The sequence below is a fragment of the Clarias gariepinus genome, chromosome 16, assembly GCF_024256425.1.
Source record: "Clarias gariepinus isolate MV-2021 ecotype Netherlands chromosome 16, CGAR_prim_01v2, whole genome shotgun sequence".
NCBI lineage: Eukaryota > Metazoa > Chordata > Actinopteri > Siluriformes > Clariidae > Clarias > Clarias gariepinus.
The window spans coordinates 13,334,805-13,359,691 of record NC_071115.1 but is presented as its reverse complement, the minus strand read 5'-3'; the positions used below and the strand labels follow the sequence as shown (position 1 = coordinate 13,359,691).

The 24,887-nt window shown below is 37.8% G+C and overlaps 2 protein-coding genes across 2 annotated transcripts; one reads left to right on the top strand and one right to left on the bottom strand.

Annotated features, from left to right (window-relative positions):
• The first annotated feature begins 5,712 nt into the window (after positions 1 to 5,712).
• On the top strand, positions 5,713 to 12,688 carry nr1d1 (nuclear receptor subfamily 1, group d, member 1). The gene is made up of 8 exons (XM_053515400.1): positions 5,713 to 6,051; positions 8,079 to 8,384; positions 8,484 to 8,572; positions 8,670 to 8,814; positions 8,899 to 9,605; positions 9,787 to 9,972; positions 11,083 to 11,293; positions 11,421 to 12,688. The coding sequence occupies exons 1-8, from the start codon at positions 6,018 to 6,020 to the stop codon at positions 11,615 to 11,617; spliced, it is 1,875 nt and encodes a 624-aa protein (XP_053371375.1). The 5' UTR covers positions 5,713 to 6,017; the 3' UTR covers positions 11,618 to 12,688.
• Positions 12,689 to 16,290: 3,602 nt separating this feature from the next.
• On the bottom strand, positions 16,291 to 24,065 carry si:dkey-225f5.4 (ZW10 interactor). Its single transcript, XM_053515087.1, has 10 exons — positions 24,018 to 24,065; positions 23,651 to 23,747; positions 23,220 to 23,343; positions 22,408 to 22,559; positions 22,107 to 22,163; positions 20,412 to 20,554; positions 19,499 to 19,664; positions 19,200 to 19,339; positions 18,723 to 18,885; positions 16,291 to 16,943 (listed from the first exon to the last, which is right to left on the bottom strand). Exons 1-10 carry the CDS (start codon positions 24,038 to 24,040, stop codon positions 16,878 to 16,880), a joined length of 1,131 nt encoding a protein of 376 aa, XP_053371062.1. The 5' UTR covers positions 24,041 to 24,065; the 3' UTR covers positions 16,291 to 16,877.
• Positions 24,066 to 24,887: the final 822 nt, after the last annotated feature.

The following is a 24,887-nucleotide window of genomic DNA, read 5'->3' as shown; positions in this document are numbered from 1 at the left end:
ACATTAGCTGGTCTCTGCATTAATGTACACTCCCAGCTCGAGAAGCTGCCTTCCCTGCTCATGAGGGCTGACTCGTGCCACGTACTATATTATTTTACAGGTCATAGTTTTACAGGTCATAATTTGCATATAACCCGTGTGTGCGTGCATGTGTGTGCGTGCATGTATGCATAGCCTACTTTTATATCTTGGTGGACCAAATGTCCTAACAATAATAGGGATATTTGGCATGTGTGACCTTGGGGAGACATTTGGCTGGACCACATAAAGAAAACTCCTTAAAAATATTGTTGTATTCCGGAAGTGATTCAGAAACCTCGCCACAGTACAGTAAGGAGTTCCCGGGAAAGCAGGCTCAAGCCTGTATTATGTGACATTTTTTCAAAGACTCATGCTCCTCTTGCTGGATGTAATCACATAACGTGTCTTATAACGTGAGGAGAAATTTAGCACTTACATTGCCCAATATCAGTTTATTTCTTACAGCCTTGACACACTTTAAAGAGTGGACATCAACAAATGTTCTAAACACAGAGAGTCCCAAAGTGCAATAATTCCAGCAGATTGAAATCATTATAAAATATCTCACAATGATGAAATGAGATGGAAAATTGTTTTTTATTTATGAAACTACTAATAGGGTCAAATTTCCCTACATGTTCTTTAGAATGTATTGCTTTCTAGGAAAAAAACGTAAGCACGTGTAGTGTGATTGCAGTAGATTTAATATTAACAGCTGATGTGTTAATATTAACCCGGCTAATCGGATGCTTCAACAAACGTGTGTTCAGAAAATGCATAACATTTCCTGGAATGAATAAACTACAGTACTTTGTGTACTTGTAAGGGAAATGTGTGGGTGTGTGTGTGTGTGTGAGAGAGAGAGAGAGAGAGAGAGAGAGAGAGGAGATAAAGAAAACTGTCAATAATAACTACATAATATACTTCTACTTAACTAAGTTCATTTGACTAATTGTCTAATTCAGTTGTTCTTTGTATAGTGCCTTTTACAGCAAAACGTATCACAATGTATCACAACGTTTTAGTGGAAATTAAAAAAATAATTAAGGTGTGATTATCCACTGGAGAATACGCAATAACTGTAAGAACTGTTATCAGGTGAGAAAAAAAAAACTTTCTGAACTTTTCTGAACTCCTGGTTTCAGACAACACAGAACAACACACACTGAACCTGGTAATTAAGCAGCAGAATATCAAACTGTGCTGGACACTGACCTTCCAGGACTGGAGTTGAAGAGCTCTGCAATACACATGACCATTCTCTGCATGTACATAATGGTTTTCATTAATGTTCAGATGAAAAGGTGTTTAACATTTACTTAAAAGCTTTTAAAAAGGCAAAACCAAGGGGTAACCTTCGGTTCTAAAAAATGGGTCCAATGAGAACAATTCAGCAACTAATGACCTCTAGGTTCCAAATCCACACAGATGCCCCCATGTTAATATGTCTAACTTTGCAACATAAATAAACATGTTTGCATCTTTTTTTTTTGCAAAAAAAGCTGTGGTTCCCATGTAGAGTTCCCATTCTTTGTACCTATATTTAGTGAATTTTTATGAAACCCGCTGGTTAAAATTAAATTAAGCTATAAACTTATGTACAATTAGGGACATGGCCAATTTGAATGGAGTCAACTCCTGCCGAGGTCTCCCACACTTAAGTTTCAAAATGGCTCTTCCGAAAACCTGTGGGTGACATCACAGAGAGTTTATTCACTCACCTCTTATTAGAAAGTATATGGGGAAAACACAACAGCCAAAATTAACTTTCGTTCAGATGCTATAGATTTCCACTATGTCCAAATAGCAGATGCAGTAAACTGGCATGGAAAATGTCCAGATCCATGATCCTCAGCTTTGTTATGGGGACTCCCATGGAATCCAGCTTAAATCCAGCTCAAAGCAAAATATTATTGTACACATTTAGATTATAAGACAAACTGTCAAATACACTAACTGTGCCTTTAATGGCAACACCTTTCCACCTGCTCATTTATGCAGTTATGCAACTATTCAGACAGCACAAGGCATAAAATCATGGAGTTATAGGTGAGGAAATTCAGTTCATGTTCACATTAAACAGCAGAACTGGGAATAAAGTGGACTCTGTTACTTTAACTATTGGATGATTGTTGGTGCCAGATGGGATGGTTTGAGTATTTCAGATTATGGTGAGCTCCTGGGATTTTCATACACAACCATTTTTACTGTTTACAATTTATTGGAAAAAACAAACAAAAATAACAAGAAAACATGAGAGAGGAGAATTACCAGACTGGTCAAGAATTATAGTAAGTTACAAACAAACACTCTTTACAACTGGAGTGAGCAGACCGGGGTAAACATCTCAGCATTTAGTTAGATGGGCTAAAACATGTTCTGTACCCTTTTGGTTTACTATGAAGCAGATGACCACATTGAGTTTCACTTCTGTCAGCCAAGAACAAGAATGCGAGGCTATTGCCCAGTTTCTGTGAACCAGTGCCCACATTAGAACCAAATTCCTGTTCTTGGCTGACTGGAGTGGAACCCAGTGTGGTCTTCCGCTGTTGTAGTAAACAAACAGGGTACAGAACATTATTAGAGCTAATTAGTGGTAATGCTTTCAACCACTAGCCATGGAAAGCCTTTTGTATCATTTATTTCTGAAAATAAACACAAATTTACAAATATCATTGCATGCTTTGCAATGACTGCTGCATGTTGATGCCCTGTTATAGTTATTACATTCTCTCACTCTCATTCCTTGTATACTAGTTTATCCTGTATACAGAGTTGCAGGGGGCCTGGTGTCTATCCAAGGAGACTTAGTGCACGAGGTAGGGTACACTTTAGACGGGGTGCCAATCCATTGCAGGTCATGCACACGTATGCACACATACACACACTCAGACGCTCATCCACACACTCCGGGCAATTTGGGAATGCCACTTGGCCTAATCTGCATGTCTTTGGACTGTGGGAGTACCTGCAGGAAACCCACCAACACAGGGAGAGCATGCAAGCCCCATGCACATAAACCGGAGGCGAGAATTGCCACTGTGCTGTCTATAGTTATTACACTAAAATTAAATTCAAAATATTGGAGAGCTAAAACAATATTTTGATGAAGGACCTTTGAGTATTTTGAGGCGGTCTAAACTGGCCCAAAAAAAAACCCAGCCCTAAAGTATATGAAATGTTTTGAAACACATCAAGACACAAAGTGACTACTGTCACTGTATTCTAATAAATTCCCATGTGTTCTGCAGAACATGAATAAACACAAATGTACCTTCAGAGACTCTAATCTCTGTGCTATTTGGTTCAAGCACTGGAGGGTGAAAGAGACACAACGCATATTAATTATAAAGGATGAACCTGATAGTTGATGATAATGTTAATTGCTGGTATTTACACATTCAAACTTGACCATATTTGTCTTGAAATGTAAAGTTTCTTTTTTTCTCCGTTTTGTTTTCACAGCCCAGGTGATTTAACATTTACAGACATTTTGCCTGCAGGACCTGCTATTTTTTTTTTTTAAATGCAGTTCCCGGACATGGGCTGATGCCAAACAGAGTACATCAGTGAACACAGTGAGCCAGTCTTACAAAACCCTGCTATTTAGGGCATTTGCTCAGTTTTTATTTTAGGAGACAATAGCTCACAACATATTAAGTTAAGCTGAATTTATCTGATTGTACACTGCATTTATGGCGCTTCCTTTCAAAAATGAATTATTTTAAGAAAGCGGACTCTTTAAGTACACTGCCAACCTTTTACAGTCATCATTTGAAAGTGCAGACTAAAAGTATGTAGACTAAAAATAAAAAGCTGGAAATGGATAACCAATACTTTTAAAGACTCATATTCCACAGTGACAACTTTTTTTTCTCTCATTTTCTTTTCCCTATATTCTGTATCGTACAGATTACACTTAGTGCATATGAAACAGTTGTCAAAACTTTCCTTAAAATTCTTTTGAAGGTCAGGTCAGGTTCAAACTACCTTGAACCTTGACATTTAAGATAAGTAAATGTCTTCGGGCCATGTTTGTATAGTCTCCATTAGGCTGAAGTGATTTTCCTGGAAATGTTTCATAGGGTTAGTGTATCATATTCGAAACATGGCTATGTAAGTGAGTTCTCTGTTGAATTTTCTTATAAAAAGGAATTCTATGTCCTCTGCTGAAGTAGAATTAAATCAGATTCCCTAATTTAGCTTTTAGATTTTTATTAATTCATTCATAATATTTATCTTGGTGGTGAGTCTGAAGTCTATCCCAAGAAGATGTCTTATCTGGTTAGTTGCAAAATGATTATTAAGGATTACTATAGACATAAACCTCTTTAACGCTCCATGTCTGAAACCTAAGACATGTCAGACAAATAGCAGTGATACAAAACATTGTGCCATTGTGCCATCTGTTGCATAATTTGTCAGCTTCCCTCTACTCTAAGACTCAATGGAAATAGACCATATTTAGCACAGCAGTGATACAGAAATACATACCACAGTGTAGTATGGCATTGCACTCCACCCATGAGCGTTATAACTGCCATAAATTTACTAACAGTGAAGGGTGGAGGACTATTAACACAAACTCTATATGCAAATTAATGCCAAACTTGCAAGTCGTGAAGTTTGAACACAATGTTCCAAAATCCCAGTAAGCTCAGAGGAACTAAAGATCTTTCCTTCTGTGGTTACACAAAAAATATAAGAAGTAAATAGACACCCATAGTTTTATCATATAATATATGGACCAATATGTGTTGTTGTTATTAGGGCTTAAACACAATGTTCCAAAAGCCCAGTAAGCCCAGAAGAGCAAATGATCTTTCATGCTGTAGTTACACAAAATGTAAGAAGTAAATAGGCACCCATAGTTTGGTGATATAATTAATGTATGGACCAACATTTGTTGCTGTTATTAGGGATCCTAGTTGTTTCCTTCTTTTCAGATTGAAATATATATTCAACTCTAAGCATGCATAAAGGTGACAATTCCAAAGATTTCTCTTAATTTTTAAAGGGTCCTCGTATTAGGCAATATAAGGATGAACTGTCCCAAAGACAAACAACCAGCAATCTTGAAACACTTCGGCCTGGTTGACCTGGGCATTCTGCAAGAAGACTTAATTAATAGCTGAACCATACTTCCTCAAAAAAGTAACTCATTTTGGTGCATACATTTAATCATAAAATGTATAAATGTCTGTTTCCATTTGGCATGTGCATACATGCCGTTCTTTATGTCACAGAGCCACACACCTTGTGCTAAGAATGGTACAACAGCAATTATGTTATCAGGGGAGAACTTATTGTGTTCCACTGATGCTTTGGGTAATTGGGTACACGGGATCTTCAGCTTCAGTCGTGGAGGACGTCCAGTGTCCAATAGAGTTTTCAGCTCTAATGTGGTGGAGGATAATTTGTGCATAAGAACAGATGTGTGTGCGCGCGCGCGCGCGTGTGTGTGTGTGTATGGCCAGTGAGACAGTCCAGGCAGGGTCTATCCAAGAAGGAAAAATCCCCCAGCTGAAGACCCAAGGACTTTCGTGAAGTGCTCTGAAAGTGTGTCACTGGGCCACGAGGCTCCTCAGCGGGTCACATGGACACATTTCGCGCCTCGTGCGGCTCACTGAAGTGCCCCACCTGCGCGCACCAGCCTCAGCAAAAACACGCGTCGTGACGGAGCGCGTCACAGCGACACACTGCGATCGAGTGACAAGCACAGGCGTCCTGGAGTCTCACACGCTTACTTTAGCTCTCAGACAGCAAACCGGCACATCAGTTCAGTGCGTCTCATCATCTTAGCCAGGGTCTGGGTAGGAAAGTCTGTCGGCTAAACAACCGACAGTGTATCGTTTTTTGTTGTTTCTTTTTGTTGTTTTTTTTTTAACTCATGTTCTTCGAAGTGCATGCATGTAAGCATTGCCTATAACGCGTTCGAAGAATAGCTTGTCTAGATTACAGGTTTCATTTCGACACCTGTATGACTGAAGATCAGAATGACTACGACAATGGACTCGAACAACAACACCGGTAAGAAACACTGCAGGGTTAAAGAATCAGTTGTGAATGTGTTTTAGGTGCATTTGAATTCGTGTTTTCTAGACGTTAAAGAATTATTATCAGGGTTGATTTCTGCTGGACATATGAAATTGTACGTTTAATGTCTTCTAAACATAATAGATGGTGATATGCGTGCTTATAATTGCAGTTAATGTTTTTTTTTTGTTTAATAAATAAACAGATTTAATAGTGAATTATAATAGTGAATAATGTAAAACTGTGAGAATAGCCTGCGGATCGTTAATTTTGCGGATTAATGCATATCGCTCCTGTAAATACAGAACGATTATTTCTGTTACCAACAAACAAGGAGATCACGCGGTAAGACAGTGTACTCATCGTGTTTAAGGAACTAGGTCAGGACAGAAAAGTCAGGTGTACGGGCACGCTCGAGGTGCGCGCAGCGACGCGTGTCCAGGCGTGTTCACATGGAGCGCCATGTGCGCTTTGTTTTCACTCCGGCTCTCCTCCCTCGACCATTGGCGCGCTCGCGCTCATTACATAATCTCCCCGCTGAGCCAGGCCTACTGTGGAGTAGCCACGTGAGCAGCGCGCGCGCTCTGATTCGACAGAACACAGGGATGCGGGCTGCACCTCATAACCTCACGTTAGGTTTAAAAGTAGGACATGGGAACGATCCAAGAGAACGTAACAACGTTTTCTCCCCTCCTACTGGTGACATAGATAAATAGATGACAAACAGTAGAAGATATTTATAAACTCTTCATGTAACTGGCAGTCAGAATGATGTTTTATATAATGTGTGTGTGTGTGTGTGTGTGTGTAAATGTGTGTATAATTCTTAACATATACATTTTATACATATCTATCTATCTATCTATCTATATATATATATATATAATTATTCATATATAAATATAATATAGTTAAATTCATATATAAATAATTATTCATATATACATTTTATATATACATATGATTTATTATTTTTCCATATTGACTAAAAGTAAGATTTTTTTTAACACACTGTCCTTATTCATAACGTTTTTCACAACATCCACTTATTAAATAGAATACCATTTAATATATCTTAGATATACTCAAGAAATTCAAAGAAGACAAGCTTCTTTAAATTTTAGAGTTTTAATGATGGCAGTCAGTTGGAATGCTGTCCACACAGCCGGTCTCGTTGTGAGGCCGTGTGTCTCAGAAGCGCACGTGGCACAGTGATGTGCTCGCATGACGCTTCGGGCACATCACACGCAGGCGCGTTACTGCCACTGGTTTCACTTGAAGTGTCGCTCCATCAAAGTTTCGTCTTTTAATTATGTTGTTATTTTGTAACTTATTGCGCTCGATGTCGTTGATAATGATTGCTGTAAAAGTTAAGAGATAAGCCATAGGGATGGATTTGGCTTAGCACGTGTGCCTGCACGTGTTGTTGTTGTTGTTGTTGTTATCAAATCTGGGGATATTTTGCCTCTAAAATAAATAAATAAATTCTCTTCTTAGTATTTAATGGGTTAAACAAATCAAAAGCACGAAATCAATTTAAACACACTATAATGAAGACTAAAGTAAATAAATACAAAAATAATTAATAAGGACTCGTTAATTATGAGTTTTACATAAAGAATGGGAGTGAAGGTGGGAAGGAAGTACATGACAATAAAAAAGGCATATTTGTTTGTTAACCTCAACATTGGGTTTAACCTGACTTCAGAGTGTTAAATTGGATTTCCCTGTCTTGCTTGTATCCTATTAAGAGTAATCTGACTTTAGCTATCATTATGGTGCTATGATGTTAATTATGTTATGACAGAGTTGTACATCTGAATCATGCTTTAAATGAATCAAGAGTGTGACACACAAGTTTTGTCATGCGGCTCGGCACTGTCCCAGGTGCAGTCATAAACATAACCCTTGTACAGCATGATATTACTGCTCATAGATGTTTTGTGTTTTTAGCCTTCTTCGTTTAGTAGAGGCAAACTGTTATCATAGTTCTGAATGTATTCCTCTCTTATATTTACTAGGAGGAGTAATCTCTTACATCGGATCATGTGGAGGGTCTCCTAACCGCACCAGCCCAGTTTCCATGTACAGCGAGAATTCCAACAGCAGTCTGCAGTCCCTGACACAGCCATGCTTTGGGTCATTTTTTCCACCTTCACCTAACAGTTCCCATGATTCTACCCGTATGTACACCAGCAGCAGTAGCTCCAGCAGTTCAGCATGTGGTGAAGATGGGAGCTCATCAAGCTCAGGAGCGTCCCCAAGGGGTCGTGATGAAAGCAGTGTCACATACAACTCACCCAACAAATCGGTTGCTACTCTTACAAGTGAGTAACATAGACTTTTTTTCAACAACAATTTTCAGTGATGATCAGTTTATGACTGAGACTAACGGCTTTTTATTTTTTTCTTTGAATATACAAAAGAGCTAAATGGAATGGTGCTACTCTGCAAAGTCTGTGGGGATGTGGCGTCAGGCTTTCATTATGGTGTCCATGCCTGTGAAGGCTGCAAGGTAAAAATGTCATTATAGTTATTGTGATATGGCACTTGATAGACTACATTGAGTGTTAAATTTGAAAAATATGCCTTTTTTACTTCCCCTTTGGCAGGGCTTCTTTCGTCGGAGCATCCAGCAGAATATCCAGTACAAAAAGTGCCTGAAGAACGAAACGTGTACAATTATGAGGATCAATCGCAATCGGTGTCAGCAGTGCCGATTCAAGAAGTGTTTGTCTGTTGGCATGTCTCGTGATGGTAAGTTCCATTGACAATACATTTTCTTTGGCTTACAGCAAAAACACAAGCGCAAAGAACCTTTGTATTATCTTTCAATTACAGCTGTCCGTTTTGGTCGCATCCCGAAGCGTGAAAAACAGCGCATGCTAGCTGAGATGCAGAGTGCCATGAATAACATGGTGAACAACCAGCTGCAGAATGAATTTCAGTTGGCTACTCTCAACACCAGCACATCCTCATCCTCATCATCATCTTCCTCATCGCCCTGCCCAGGTCTGACAGTAGCTGCTCAGCCCCAGCCTTCTGCTGTGCCTGTAGCCCTTTCTCCCTTTCCACCAGCTTCAACATCGCCTTCTGCTCAAACTGCTCAGAGCCCTCCTCGAATTGCCACCTCTCCACCTCTGTGCCCTAGTCCAGGCCTGGACAGCACCATCACTGCCATTACCAAAGCTCATCGTGAGACTTTTGTCTATGCTCACGATAAGCTAAGTGCAGCACTACAGTCTCAAAACGGGGTTGAGATGGACATCCACAACAGTAACTGCTTTGCTTCTGGCTACAATATGAATAGCCATGATATAATATATCAATCTAATGCAGAGCTACAAGGCAATGGCTTTGAACCAGATAATAAACAACACCTTCAATCCTTATTAGTCGCAAACCAGCAGCAGCAGAGGCTCCCACACCAAAACAATGGACAATACATCCCCAACAGTAGCTGGTATTTGGCTCAGCAGGCAAAAGGGAACAGCAACAATATCCAGGTGCAAAACTGCCCATGGAAGACCCGCAAAGACATTCTGCTGGTAAGTCTGTGGTTGTCTGGACAAAAAAAAAAAACAGTCTTCCGAAAGCAAACTGTTTAATGTTGCTAACTAATAGGATCTTAGTCAATTGTGAACAATATCAACCTTCTCACTAAAACACAAAAAACTCTGTAGCCCGCTGTAAACTAAAGCAAGTGCAAAACATCTTTACTATTTCCAGGCTTGTCCAATGAACATGCATCCTCAGGCAGATCCTAACAAGACACCACAGGAAATTTGGGAAGATTTCTCTCTAAGCTTCACACCAGCTGTGCGTGAGGTTGTGGAGTTTGCCAAGCATATCCCAGGTTTCAGCACTCTATCCCAGAACGATCAAATCACCTTGCTGAAAGCAGGCACTTTTGAGGTAAGCTCTTGACTATTTGTTGATTTAAATAAATAATTAATCAAACAAACCTTGCCTTATAAGAAAACACACACACACACACACACACACACACACACACACACACACACACACACATGGTTACTGCTTACTGATATTGGGCTGGTGCTGGGCCTGAATGTCAAATAAATTAATTGGCAAAGTTTTACATGTCCGATGTCTGGGAAATGCATGCGTCCCTTAGGCTGGGAGGCCGGAATTGCATCATACTTGGTGAATCTATGTACTATTTTGGCCTCATGCCCATGCCCTACTAGGGTTATTACAAACTGGAAGGCAGAAGGCATCCAGGAGCTCCTAGTCTTTTAAAATTTAGACTTAAATGTTCCATCCATCTTCAAATTGCTCTTGGAAGTTTTGTTGCAGTGTCATATAGGAATGCAAAAACACTCACTTTCAGTTGCGATGTTTTGTGCTTCAGATACTGCAAGCCAGTTTCCTAGCCTATTTTTATAAACTGTTCAAAAGACACACACAATGCAGTTCATGGAGTGAGGATTCACATCCTTGATCCCCACATTGGGTTAGTTTTACTGTCACCAGCATATTTATAATGTGAAAACCATCACACTCATATAGGAATAGTATTAATGGCCCCCCAGCGTTGAAGAACCCAAATTGTAGTTATGGTTATATTTGGAATTATATATATATATTTAAAAAAAAAAAGACACCTTAAAACAGTCGTTCCTCCAGTTGACTGTCAACAAATTTGAGTGATCGTGTGAGAGAGAGGCAGGGCAGCGTTTTATGTAACTTGATGTCCATGAACCGTAGACTATATACTGTATACATGATTATATAAGGTCTATGCTGGGAAGCCTGCACCTTTATCTGGGAAATGTTGATAAGTGGTAACCTTGACATTTAAAAGGTATGCATTGCAATTTTTATGTCTCCAGTAAAATAAATTGTTTAGTTGAGGTTACAGTTCTGGGTTATCTCTAACCTTGTTTGGCTTGGAGAAATCAATATTAATCATCACTGGAGACATTTGTTGATATACACATAATTCTCTACCTTTAGCAGTGACTAACCTTGGTCTGTTTCCATTCCCGGTTCTTTTCATAGGTGTTGATGGTACGTTTTGCATCCTTATTTAACGTCAAGGAGAAGACTGTCACTTTTATTTCGGGCACCACCTACAGCCTAGAAGCTTTGAAGAGTATGGGAATGGGAGCGCTGTTAGGAACCATGTTTGACTTCAGTGAGAAACTCAGTGCATTAGAGCTCTCCGCAGAGGAACTTGGTCTTTTCACTGCTGTGGTGCTGGTCTCTACAGGTTAGCCTTTTATTTAGTTTGTGAACAATCAAAATTTAAAATGGGAATTTTCATATCAGCCATTTCATAAATTAGTTGTGTTTGCAGTATTATATGTGCGAATAATTTATTCTTGCTTTTTGTTCAGATCGCTCTGGTATAGAAAACGTAAAGTCAGTGGAGATGCTCCAGGACAGCCTGATTAAGGCCCTTCGTACACTGGTCAGCAAGAGTGCCCCTGGTGATGTCTCTCGTTTCACCAAGCTGCTTCTCAAACTGCCAGATCTGCGCACCCTTAACAACATGCACTCCGAGAAGCTTCTCTCCTTCCGCATTGATGCATGAGGAGCTTTTGGCAGCTGTTACTGCAAGGCAACTGAGTCTACGGGAGTGGGTCCTGGTTGAGTTAATTGACTTAACAAATTTGCCATTGGTGATCCACCAGCATACGCTTGGCTCTGATGCTGCTTAAAGACTTGAACAATGATTACAGGTTTAAAGGAACGCACAAACACTGAGTGCGTTAGAACACTGACATGACCATATTTTTTAAGGTCATCTGCATCACATCAAATGACAATTCAGGTACTGTAACCAATGACCTTGAATATTTTAAATTCTTAAACTGAAGGATATATTATGGCATGGGCCCTAAGGCCAGATTTATACTTTTGCATTAACATGAAATCATCAGCTTCCATGCTTCCTGTACTAGACATCACTCAGTTTACTTTAGGAGTTTTGCATGGTATCCCATTGTCCATCTGGATTTTCTTAAACCTCTCAAAACCTGCTGGTAGAATAATTGATTCTTCTAAATTTCCACTCAGTGTGAATGTGTGGACATGGTGCCCTTTTATTGACCGGCATCCCATTCAGGGTCGTATTTCTGGCTCATGACCAGCATTCACAGGATGAGCTCTGGAGCCATTACAACCCTGACCAAGATGAGAATTTACTGAAGATGAAAGAAGTACCATGCAGTCTGTATTTGATTACACTCATATGTGTGATCATATTGCACAGTTCCTACTTATAACCAAGTTCCCTGCTTTTTTTCCACACATCAAATATGGTCAAATATTAAATATTCATAAAATCTCAGAAATTATAACCAGAAAGCTGGAATGTAGGAGGATAAAACAGTACTTAATTGTACTAAGAATTGTCTGAACCAGGGTCCAAAGAAAAAGGGTCCTAAAAATGGTCCAGATCAGTAATGCAAATGAAAAATCCGTCTTGCCACCACTACTCAAGTCCATGCCACTTTGTACAAATGTGTAAATATGAATCTATACTGACTTGAAATGTTCAAAAATGTATATATTCTATACATAAATATATTTTTTTGTAAAGTGTAATTGCTGAATACAAAGTTATATGATATAAATGTATGTCAAGTGTAATCAGATCTCATTTACAGCATAAAGACTTACTAAAAACATGGTTGTGTATGTGTTGTCTTTCTTAGTTACACCATGTTACACAATTTTTGTTTATGGTATTAAGTGATTATTTTTCTAACTTCTCATGCCTTCAAATGAACATAATTTAAAATGATATATAGAGTATGTTACATGAAGGTATTACAGTTTTCTGAAGTTAACAAAACAACTCAGTTTTTTCATGCTTTCCCCTTATATTATTCTAATGCTGCCTCTACAAGTCCTGTATTTTACTATTTCTTTAACAAGCTAACAGGTCTCAGAAGTCTACCCGAGCATGTCTGTTATTGCACCAACTGAAATACCTCTTAGATGATGCATTTTTACTACTTCAGACACAGATAAGGATTTCAAGGACATTAATGAACTAGTTTTTGTATCTTTCATTTCTCTGACACTTTTTAAAATTTAAAATGTAAATGTAAACATTTAAAATGTTTAAAATTGTTAAGACAGTTTTCTGTAGGGATATGTTTCTTTAGCTTTCCTGGAAGGAGTCTTTAGAGTCAGTGCTTTGTAATACTCAAAGGTAAAGGTATAAGTTTTCCAACATGGGAAATTCCTCAGGACAAAGGGCTTTGTGGTTTCTCAGTAACATGAGAAGTTGTGTGCTTTTTTTTTTCTTCTAAAAACAGGTTTGTGAAGGAATAAAAGTTTATTCCTAACATAAATTATGAAAAAAGTCTAATGGGTTTAATTTGGGACTAATCGGGGATAATGAATGTGACACATGAGTAAAATATACAATTTGACATTTTTATTTAGTAAAAAAAATATATATATTAAAAATAATGCAGTATAAAAAAATAAATATTTTGGATACGTGCTGCATTTAAAAAAAATCTTTTTTTGGCTTATGAAATTTAAAATCACTGGTATTGTGTTAAGAACTCTTCAACACATTATTAAAACCTGTGAAGACTGTTGAAACTTCCTGGAAAAAATGTAGTCAGAAAAAAATTAATGAACAAAGATCATTTAAATGCCTCGTAAAGAACCATTTAAAAAAGAGAGCGTTTACACACGCACAATGTGATGAGATTAAACAGCTGTGTGGCCATAAGAAAACCACTTGTTAGAGCTTAATCAGGAAATAAATACACTTAGATTTGGTCGGGATCATAAAAATTGGACTATGGAGCAAAGTAAACAGGTCATGTGGTTTAATGAGTCCGGATCGACTCTACACCAGAGTGTAAGGTATGTCAGGAGGAGAAGGGGAGCAAGTAAAGCGATGTAGCCATCAAGCATAGTGGCCATGGTGTAAGCCTCTGGAGGCAGTATTTTGATCAGGGGTCGCTTCAGTTGGTCAGGTCTAGGCTCAGCAATATTATGAGGCAATGAAATAAAGTCAGATGATGACCTGATTGTACTGAATGATCAGGTTATCTATTTCATTCCCACACTGTGCACCATAATCAAAACTAAAGGCAGCCAATAAAATGTTCGTGAAAACTTTTTCTTGGATAAGTAATAGAATGACAGACTCGTGACTCTAGTAAATATCAAGGACAAGCCTCACACATCTTGAATTTACTGCGTTATTACTACTACTACTAGAGGTACTCCAGGGCCAGAGCCTGTGCAAACCTGTGCAGTGAGCTGAGGTGCAGAGTGTAGGTTTCCAGCTATTTTAGACTATTGCTGACATAATATTCTCAAGGAAAATGCTAGAGGAGCTTACTGATATGGGAGCTGGTGGTTTAACTAAACAGGCGAACCTTGGTGTACATTTTGGCTAACTTATTCCTAGGATAGGCTCCATATCCACATCTAACCTGCAAACTGAGTGAGTGACTGTATGCAGTAAAATTTATGGCCTAGAAGCTTTGTGCTCTTATCCTTGTGTAGTATCTTCACTCAGTGAAATTTGTTTTCACACCATTAAAACACCATGTAAACCTCAGTGTGTGAGATTTTCTGGAGATCAGCAGTTTCTGAAATACTCAAGCTCTCGATAATCAGCTTCTGACCTGCACTTATTTCTGTGTTGCTGTCACATGATTGGCTGAAGAGATTACTCATCATAGATACAGACGCACTATCTCTGAGAATGGTTTACCCATCTGACATAATTTGGCTTGTCCAGTAGAATTGATCAAGGCAAGCTAAGCTCCACTTCACTATGAGCTTTACTTTAAAACCTGTTGAAAGGCTTACCAAAAGTGACTGAGTGAGTGAAGAGCCTTTCCTCCTTCACACATGCAATACAAAAGTGGGTCAATCTGCCCTCATAACCACCTTTTCACATCCTCTTCCTATTGATCAGTGCCAGGTTGGGCCTCACATCTCTATTAGCCAATAACCCATGAGCAAAGACTGTACGAGTGTAATAGAGTCACTCATTAACTGGGGAATGGGGATGATTGAAGGGAGGGGTGGGGGGGGCTTTCTAGGAAATAAATCAAGTTATCAGTGGATGAATGAAGGGCAAATAACTGGACTTGAGGATGATTTATTCTCAAGTTTAATACAACAAAATTGTTCTAAAAAGTTTACATTTAACAATACTACATTATTGAAAAACACCGCATACAGTAAAACCCACCCTACAACAGAGGGTGTTAATTTAGAGACATCTCCAAAAACCACTTAAGGGGGAATCTAAAAAGATTGAACCTACTGAGCCATTCATGAAGCCTTTGTTTAAAAAAAAAAAAAAAGAGGGGGTAAGCATATTTTGATCTTTGCTGCCTCCTAGTGGAGGTTTATAGACAATAATGTGGTATTGTTCCACATCAAAATACATTAAACAGTAAGTAAAGTTACACTCTATTTGACATTAATGAAGCGAAAGCTAAATAAAAATCAATGAATTATTGTTTATTTAAATGTTAAATATATAGACCTGAATCAACTATCCTTGTCTGAGAAGAGGAAAGGGGGGGTTCACATTTGGGCTCACATAAAATAAATAATAAATGCTAACAATTAGGCGTAGTGGTTAGCACTGTGCCCTTGCATCTCCAGGGTCAGGGTTCAATTCCCATCTCAGGTCTGTGTGTGCATGTTCTTGGTGGGTTTCCTCCCACTGGCCAAAGACATGCAGATTAGTCTAATTGGAATTCCCAAATTGCCCATAGTGTGTGTGGGTGTGCGCCTTGCAATGGATTGGCCCCCTTCCAGGGCGTACCACACCTTGTCCCAAAGTCTCCTGGGATAGGCTCCAAAAAAAAAAGGGGGGGGGGGGGCTGTACAGGATATGCGATGAATCAATATTTATAATCATTGGGCATAAATATCAGAAACAACCTTTCAGCTTCACTGATATTGTACCAATTCACCAAAATATGGTCAAATTAGGCCTTAATTCATATTCATGGATGCGTCTTACCTGGTATCTTCCAATAACCAATTTTAAAAAGCACAAAATTTCAGATTTCTGTAAATGGCTGACAGAAATAGATCCTGATAGCCTTTTACTGTTGTGAAATCTTCTGCCCTACAGGTTACATGTTGAATATAATAATACACTTTTCTGCTGTGAAGAGGTGTTTTTGATGCAACATAGATTTTTTTTACCAACAATGTATTACAATGTTACACACCATTCTGTGTAAACCATAGAGACCACAGTGGGTGAAAATCTCAACTCATTAACAGTTTCTAAAATGCTAAAACCAGCCAACCAACAACTAAGGCATGGTCAAAGTTAATGGAACAATTTTTTTTTTTTTTTTTTACCTGTTCTGGACATCATTTAATGCTGTTGACTGACATCAGTATCAAGTTTTATGCTGCCACATGATTAGTTGACTGAATAATTACATAAATAAGCAGCGGTCCAGGTGCTCTCATTTATGTGGCTGATGAGTGTATGTAGACAGATAATTGGATACACTGGATAAATTCTCTGTATTTACTATCAATACTATCAGTCTTTTACAGTGTAATTTATTACAGAAAAAAAAAAAACTTACAAATATTTAGCAGAACAGGCATACATTTATATATAAAGAACATAAAATAGGATCCACAGAACAAGACAAACAATTTTTACATAATGCAAGTCTGTGCTGGTTGATGTACAGTATTGCTTTATGTAAATACATACTAAAAACAGGCTATTTATTTGCTCAGTTTCACAAACAGTTTTTTCCACGTATGGATTCATGTTGGGACCCTATTGCACCAGACACGTGTGATGCTGCCAGCAGTGATCAGAAGTCTGGATATGAGGAGAGAAACTCCAGCCAACCTGTCAGAGTAGGATTCATCACAGGGGGCTAAAAAGACGAGCAAAAAAAAAAACAAACAAAAAAAAGTAGTGAGTTTGCATACATTTACACAAATGTGTAACATTTATACACAAATAACGCTGTCTTCTGCACAGTGTTTATACTATAACCCTGCTTAAGGTTTCAGATTCATTTTGGTGACCCAATCAACATCTCCTCCCCAAATGAAAGAGTCAAAAAAAAAAAAAAATTAATTCCAAACACCTCATTAATTATTCATTCACAGGCTGTACGGCCAAGATAAACGTAACTACTTTTTTTTTTTTTTTTTAACAATTATTTATATATTTTATTTAAAAATGTTTAACTTCTAGTGCAATTTAAAAATAAGATTGTTTGAATTTAAAATCAAGATTATATATAAAATTATTTTAAAATTAATTATTTTTATTTATTTATGAGCCGAACAGCATAAAATTCAAACGAACACAAATGCCTCCATTTCATGAAGTACAACAGATCTTAGGTTGGGGTTTATTTGCAACTGTAGTTCCATGGGCGGGGGGTCTGGGGGACAAACAAACAAACAAAAAAAAAAAACCTACACGTACAAATGATAAATTATGTATTATCAAATAAAGAGAATAAAATCCTTAAATCAAATGCTTTAAAAACATTACACCAGAGTGCTCACAAAGTCTACTTGGTTTAAATAAAAACTCTATAAAAATACATTCTGGTATAATGTGCCGTTTAGGAAAAGTTTTCATAACAGTATATCCCCATATTTTATCCTTTAGTCCTAATGCAGCACACTTCCTTACATCGGGCTGCAGTGCAAACTACAAAACTGCCACAGATTGCTTGCTTGAAAATTTCACTGGTGTCTGGCATAATTTAAAAACCATTGCACACATGTCTCAGATCTTCTGAAATAAAGAAGATTAAAACACTGCACAAATTTTTATTTTAAAATGTCTGTATTGATATTCCAAGACTTTGCATGGTCATGTGAGCATTTCGCCTTTAGCACGTGAAATAAATGCTCAACTCGATGCAAGCCAGGTGACAGACTTGGTCTTTGCAGAACATTACATTTACGTTTATATTATTTGGCGGACACGCTTATCCAAGGCAACTTACATTTTTGTCAATACACATATAAGCAATTAAGGGTTAAGGGCTCAAGGTGCCTTGGTGGTGCTGGGGTTTGGACTAGGGACCATCTGATTAGTAGTCCAACAACTTACCCACTGAGCAACCCCTGACCTGACCTCAAAACATTACACATTATTGTTTTAAGAAGTTGTTTTTAAAATAAATTTATCCCCACTGCAAAGCATGGTCTATTGAGTTCTGAAGCATTTTGCTGAATCTGAGCAGAAAGTTTAGCCCAATAATATAACCAGAATTCTTTCTGCTGCGTCTAATCAGCAGTCACATCTTCAATAAATTCAAGATAACTATTTCCACAGACAGGTGTATATGCGCGCCCGCACACACACACACGTGGTATACAGTAACACATCAAATTACCGAGAACGGAAGTCACATTAAAATTAATGAGAGAATTAGATTTTTTTTTTTTAATAATTAAATTTTTTTAATTATATTTTACTCCTATTCAATCTGGAGTTGATATACAGTGATAAACTGAATGAAACAATAACTTTGCTAATGTCCAAATATTTATGGACATATGGAAATTTAACAGAATTTACTTCTTATTTTTCTAAACTGTACGTTTAATCATTTTAACTTTATGAAATAGAAGACATCCTGCATTGCTATAATAATACTGCACTGCATCTTTTCTGTCATTTTTACCTGCAGGGCAGAGAGATTGAGAAGGTTGCCATCTTTGCGCACAGCAAGCAGTTTGGCACGGCCATTTGACGGGTAGCCGTCCTCCAGTTCCAGGTGGCACACTGTGGTGGCAGACTTGAGGAAAATCAGCAGGCGCTTTGCTGGACACCAGTCAATTGCAAACCTGAGAAACATTGCTTTTCTTTGTTAAAAAATTTGCTTAAAGGAGACACATGGACCAAATGGGGATTGCAAGAACTCTTGGAACATGAGGGAAACCTCTGTTTAGACTGTTAAGACTGAGGCTATAATGAGCCATTATAATGAGTATTTTTAAAATCAAATTTACAACGTGCAGTGATATTTATATTTAATTTTTCACATTTCCAATAAAATATTTTTAATTACTGTTTTACAGCTTCAAAAATATTGACAGCTTCCCTGATGTGTCCAACTTCCCTTAGTACAAACAATTAAGTTGAGCTTTTTTTTTAGTACCTTGAATGCAGAGCCTGGATTTCAGCAAGCATCTTTCCTTGGCTAATGTAGCACTTCATCACTTCCACCAATGCAGCACTCATCTCTTTTACATGGCCTTCAACTGACTGCTCTAAGAGACCTGCAGTGCCCTGAAAAACCTGGAGCAGGCAACACATACCTTAAACACAAATACTTTCTCTCGTACTCTGTCACAAAATCAACACAAATAAATCCCAGGTCCAAAAATGAATAAAAACAACTATAATTATATTATATTATATATAAAATATTTATATATATAAAATAACCATTTTCACCTGCAGACGGAAGTGGTCGTCTGTGGTCATGGTTATAGAGAGATGCAAAGGCTCCAGGGACTCCTGGGTGGAGCGAGGCAGAAGCTCTAGACACAGCTCAGAAAGGCTCACGGACAACAACCTGGACTGCATATAAGCCTGAGTGGTTTCCAATGTGGATTGCAATCTGAAATTAGATACAGTTACAGCCAAGTTGATGTGGGATGCCCAAACCAGGTTATGTGCTGAAAGAATCTCTGGGTTGAAAAGAGTGCAGCCAGGATCTCAGCTATTTCTAGTTCAGTTTCATTTGGGTTGCTCATAAGTGCTGGTTTAATTCAGGTCCAACGGCACCCACCTCATAAAATTAATGGGCAAAAAGATCGGTGGGTAAATAATGTGACGTGTACATTTTGTACAGGGTAGTTTAGTATGTGGAGTGCTAGTACTTCCTGCAGCAACTCAAGACTGTCTTCCTCTCGACATGATTTAATAATGACTGGACTAGACAAGACTACGCTTATGAACGACCTTGAAAACCAGCTTGTATCCATGACTATTTTTTTGCAGCCTCTTTTTCTCATAATAAACCACCTTCTAATAGTAATAATAATAATAATATCTAAAGTGATCTTTGAAACTACTCACCATTTCTATTGGATGATGCATATCTATCAGCAGGCATGTATACACACAAAATCATTGCAAACAAAAAATTCTTTCATTCTGGCATGCAGTGGCATGAGAATTAAGTGGCACGATCAGCAAACAGTTTTTTCTACATACATGTTGCTCATACCCAAAACCATGTATCAAGTCGCTATATGAGACAGATTTGTAAACAGCTTAAGACATTCTATCAGTGTGCAATTATTTAATACACAATATTTCTCAAACATTAAAAAAATTACAGATGTTCAAAGTTGCTGCTCACCTGTCTCTTAAAGCTGTCCAATTGGCTACCTGGGCAAGGCGTTCGTCTGCTTTCCTTTTGAGTTCAGAAAGCTGCCTGTCACAAGCATGCAAGGCATCCTGGGTTCTCTGCAGGGAATCGTCTATCTGCAGATTCATCTGTTTCTAATGGTCAGGGGAAAAAATTTGATATTGTAGATAGAGTGGAATAAGATTTTGAAAAAAAAAAAGAAAAAAAATTTAGTTTAATGGGAAGTAAGATTTTGAAGCGTCACAATTGGGTAGAAATACTGCTAGCTGCAGAAGAATTGTTTAAAATTTCGAGTTGTGCACAGACTCTATATAATTCACAGCTGTATTCCTAACATCAGAATCTACATAGGGTTCAAGCAAACGCCTTGAATCACTCACACTTCCTGTCACCATCCAGCTACCACGAGTTATTTATTTTAATTAAATCATGACAGGATAACAATAAACAAGTGCAAGTTAAAAATTATCTGCACTCTTCTTCTGACTGCACCGTCTTCAGTGCTTTCCGTTCAAGGCTACTGTCTTCCCACTCACTGTTGTGAGAACGTGTTACAACGGTTAATCTGTTATTGGGCGTTGCAATCAACCAAAAAGGGACGCCCACATGTGATTTACAAGAGCAGCACGCAGTGATTTTTTTTTTTTTTTGTGGTCTGCAAACAAAATTTGGGCCAATACTCTAAGGTAAGTCAAAGTTTAGTTTCTTAAAGAGAACCATTACTGGTGATCAGACATGGACACATCACTACGAGCCCGAGAGTAAACAGCCGAGTATGGAACGGAAACATCCTCAATTGACTACAAAGAAAAAGCTGAAAAATTTATTTTTACAGTTTTCTGGGATTCTCGAAGCCCAGTTTTGGAACACTATCGGAAAAAAAAAAGATTCAACAATCAACAATGCTCGTTACAGTGAGACGCTTATAGAGGAGCTGAAGTCTAAACTTCAGATTAAATGCAGAGGACTGCTATTCAAGGGCCTTGTGATCTTGCTTCATAATGCACACATCTGTCCACTGTCGAGACTCGAGATTCTTCACCTTAACATTTCATTTTAAGGTGAAGAATCCTCCCTATAGTACTGATCTTGCTTCATCCGACTTTCACCTGTTTGGTCCCCTGAAAGCAGCTGATGAAGATCCACTTTAATGAAGTGAAGACAGTGGGGTTTTTGTGGCTCACGGCTTAGCCTAAAACATTTTCTAATGAGGGAATGCGTTAGCTTGTTAACAGATGGACAAAACGTATTAAAAAGCAAGGAGGTTATGTCAAAAAATGATGCATTTCTAAAACACAATTTCATTTTTAAAAGATCATTTTTGACTCACCCTTGTAATTCCCACACTTAAAATAAAACAGATGATTATCATCTGTAATTCAGAAGCTAAAGAATTCATATTGTTAAGAATAATGTTCTCATTCTCTTTTTGACTTCTGTATATTTACACTATTATTTACCCATTGTAACACCCTGATCCTAAATGTTTTTTCTTTAGGATAGCCTGACTCTGTGTTTAAAATCTGATTATTTATTCTGCTCCATCTAGGCAACCCAGACACAGTGCTGATCGCGCTTCAGGGCTTTTTTTTTGGTCCTCTGACTATGTAATCATGGATTTTCTCCCTCGGTTTTAAACCCAGGGCCCATGTTCTTTTGAAATAAAACTACTTAATGAAAGCTTACCATAACTCTCTGCTTCGACTTCAGTGCCACTTTCTCATGTTCTTCGAACTCCTGTTTCTGAAATAGATAATATATAGTTAATGATTATTATTAATAGGGAAGTTTTTTTTAATACACCATCTCATGCAACAGAAAAGATTTGTATCGGTCTGGAGTAGAATTACAGATGATTTGAGAAAAAAAATGAACCAAGTACTGTATTATATTTCTCTACCACTTGACTTTATTCAAAAACTAGGTAAAGAGTTAAAGAGAAGTTCTTAGGAGGATTAAAAAAAAAAAAAAAAAAGGACCAACATACTTTCTTTTCGAGCGCTACTAGCAGGGCCTCCAGTGTTTGCTGTTTTTTGACCAGCTCCTCCATCTGCTCCACCAGTTTTTCTATCAGCCCATTCACTTCTTGGACTTGCTCAAGATATTCTGCCTTTAAAGCCTTCCAGTTCGCCTCAGTGTCTGTACATAGACGAAAAGAAACCATCTCTCATTCTAGTACACGTTGTAAGAAAGCACAGTATACATAGACAGGGTGTCGCAAAAAAATTGACACCTTTTGAAATACAGTATGAAAATCTGAGTAACTACATGTCCTAGGCAAACGAAATTAATAGGCTTCGTGTTGAAAAATAAAAGCTTTCCTTCTCAAAATTCCAAGAATATATTTAAATGGATATAGATTTTATAACCCATTTCACAAATGTTCAATATGAGCACTGCCTGTGATATGACACACATCAAGTAGGTAGTCCAGCTTCTACCAAACACACTATAGCATATCTTGCATAACATTCTCCAGCTCCTCAATGATTCTCTGAGTTCTTCTAGGCTTGTAGGAAGAGAGGAGATAAAGACTTGTCCTTTAACATAGCTACATAAAAATTTAAAACAAATCACAAGGTGTCAAGTCAGGCGATCGTGGTGGCCATCTCAACAGCCCATTGTCATTGTAAAACATTCAACAAAAAAGAAAAGAAAAAAAAAAAAACCTATGTTTTTACATATCTCGTTAAAAAACGAGGTTATTTGAGTGAGAATTGGTTATGGAATTATGTCAAATTTTGTGGGACACCATGTAAACACAGTATATATAAAATAATGATGAAAAATCCCTCTCACTTGGTACAGACGGACAAGGTTCATTCAGGAACTGTTCTGCCGACTCCAGACCTGCAAGAAACCTAATCATCTCATCCACTGCACCATACTGCTTGCACATGATCTTCTGTTTACGTCTGCAGTCCTAGTCAAAAACAAACAAGGGGCATATTCAACAGATGAATAAATATTGCAAAGTGTGTGTGTGTGTGTGTGGTGGGGGGGGGTGTTGTTATTAAACAAAGCAAACATATGATTTGGTTCAATCATGACTCACTATATTCACCTAAAGCAGAAAATTCAGACTCTGATCATGGAGTATCCACAGTTCTAAATATTTGAGTATTTTCCTTACTCAAACACAATTGGTTTAGCTAAACAGTTATTTAGCAGCAATCCCTGGTGACAGAACAGGGTCTACTCCAGGGTCAGGATTGGAAACCAGTGCTTACCATTAAATAAGAGGCCATAACTTTTGCCCCTCCAGCGTCCTGAGTCTCTGTCGAGTCGCATGGCTTTAGAAGAAAAGAGTCAGCTCGTTCTAGTAGCCTACATTAAGACATGACAAATATTAATTTGATCCTATAATCCCATAACATCATTTCTACAACTACATAAACGTATGCCTGACATAACACTAGCGAGGTGACTAGAGCCTACCGTTACCTACATACCAAATATAAAAACGTTCAAGCTATTTAGTCTACAATAAAGCGACTAGAGCCTAACGTTACCGCTAAAAGGCTACTATAATTACAATGCATATATTATGTTTAAACTGTATTTTTACAACAAAGTGTTTCCCCATAATATACGTACGCAATTGCTCGTTCTGTCACCATTTTTGTTTTGAATCTTACCCGCGCGATTTCTATTGGCCACAAGTCCCCTCACTTCTTCGGCTTCCTTTTCTGCTTCCCTTACACATTAAGGAATCCTTAACAAAACCAGCTACTATGCTTACTATCGCCCCTCGTGGCGTGGAGCGCATTGCATTGTAAAGTTTTCAAACTCCAATTAGATTGTTAAGGAAGCATATCAGCATCATGATCATTTTAATTTGAAAAACACATTTTGAAATGTCATCACTGCTGAATAGTTGGTTTACCATTTAATTTATTAAACTAAAATATTTGACTTCGGTAAGCAACACCTTTTAATTTTTTTTTCACATGAATTTCTCAATAGCCTATAAATTCACTCACTCACTCATTGTCTATATTGCTTTCCTGTATACAGGATGGTAGGGGGCCTGGAGCCTATTCCAGGAGACATAAGGCACGACTAATCCATTCCCTGGCACGCACACACACAAAACTAAAAATTTTAAACTCCATACACACAGACTCGAGGTGAGAGTTGAACCCAAGGCAACAGCGATTGGATGGTTTTTATTTTTATTTTACATAGGCCAATATAATTAAAATTAGTTTCAGGCCAATATACTTCCATAGTAAATAGTTAATAAAAAAACTAAAGTTTCTTAATTTTGTGTTAAATGATTTCATCATGATTTTAGGAATGGGTATTTACAAAAAATGCAAACTTTTGCATATTTGTCACACCTAAATGCTTACTGCCAGACCTGTTGAATCAAGAAGTGACTTAAATAGAACCTGTCTGAGAAATTGTAGTATGCTAAAAAATAAAAAAAGGAAAAGAAAAAAGCAACACAAAGCTGTGATCTGC

What these genes read in the sequence shown, in the direction of transcription:
- si:dkey-225f5.4 (XM_053515087.1), bottom strand. Translation starts at nt 24,040, where the DNA reads ATGGTGACAGAACGAGCAATTGC. An exon ending in AGTCGAAGCAGAGAGTTATG is followed by an intron (nt 20,555 to 22,106) that starts GTAAGCTTTCAT and finishes CCTGACCATTAG; the next exon opens with AAACAGATGAATCTGCAGAT. An exon ending in TCAATCTCTCTGCCCTGCAG is followed by an intron (nt 16,944 to 18,722) that starts GTAAAAATGACA and finishes TCGTCTTTTTAG; the next exon opens with CCCCCTGTGATGAATCCTAC.
- nr1d1 (XM_053515400.1), top strand. Translation starts at nt 6,018, where the DNA reads ATGACTACGACAATGGACTCGAACAACAACACCG. An exon ending in GGACTCGAACAACAACACCG is followed by an intron (nt 6,052 to 8,078) that starts GTAAGAAACACT and finishes TATATTTACTAG; the next exon opens with GAGGAGTAATCTCTTACATC. An exon ending in ATCGGTTGCTACTCTTACAA is followed by an intron (nt 8,385 to 8,483) that starts GTGAGTAACATA and finishes AATATACAAAAG; the next exon opens with AGCTAAATGGAATGGTGCTA.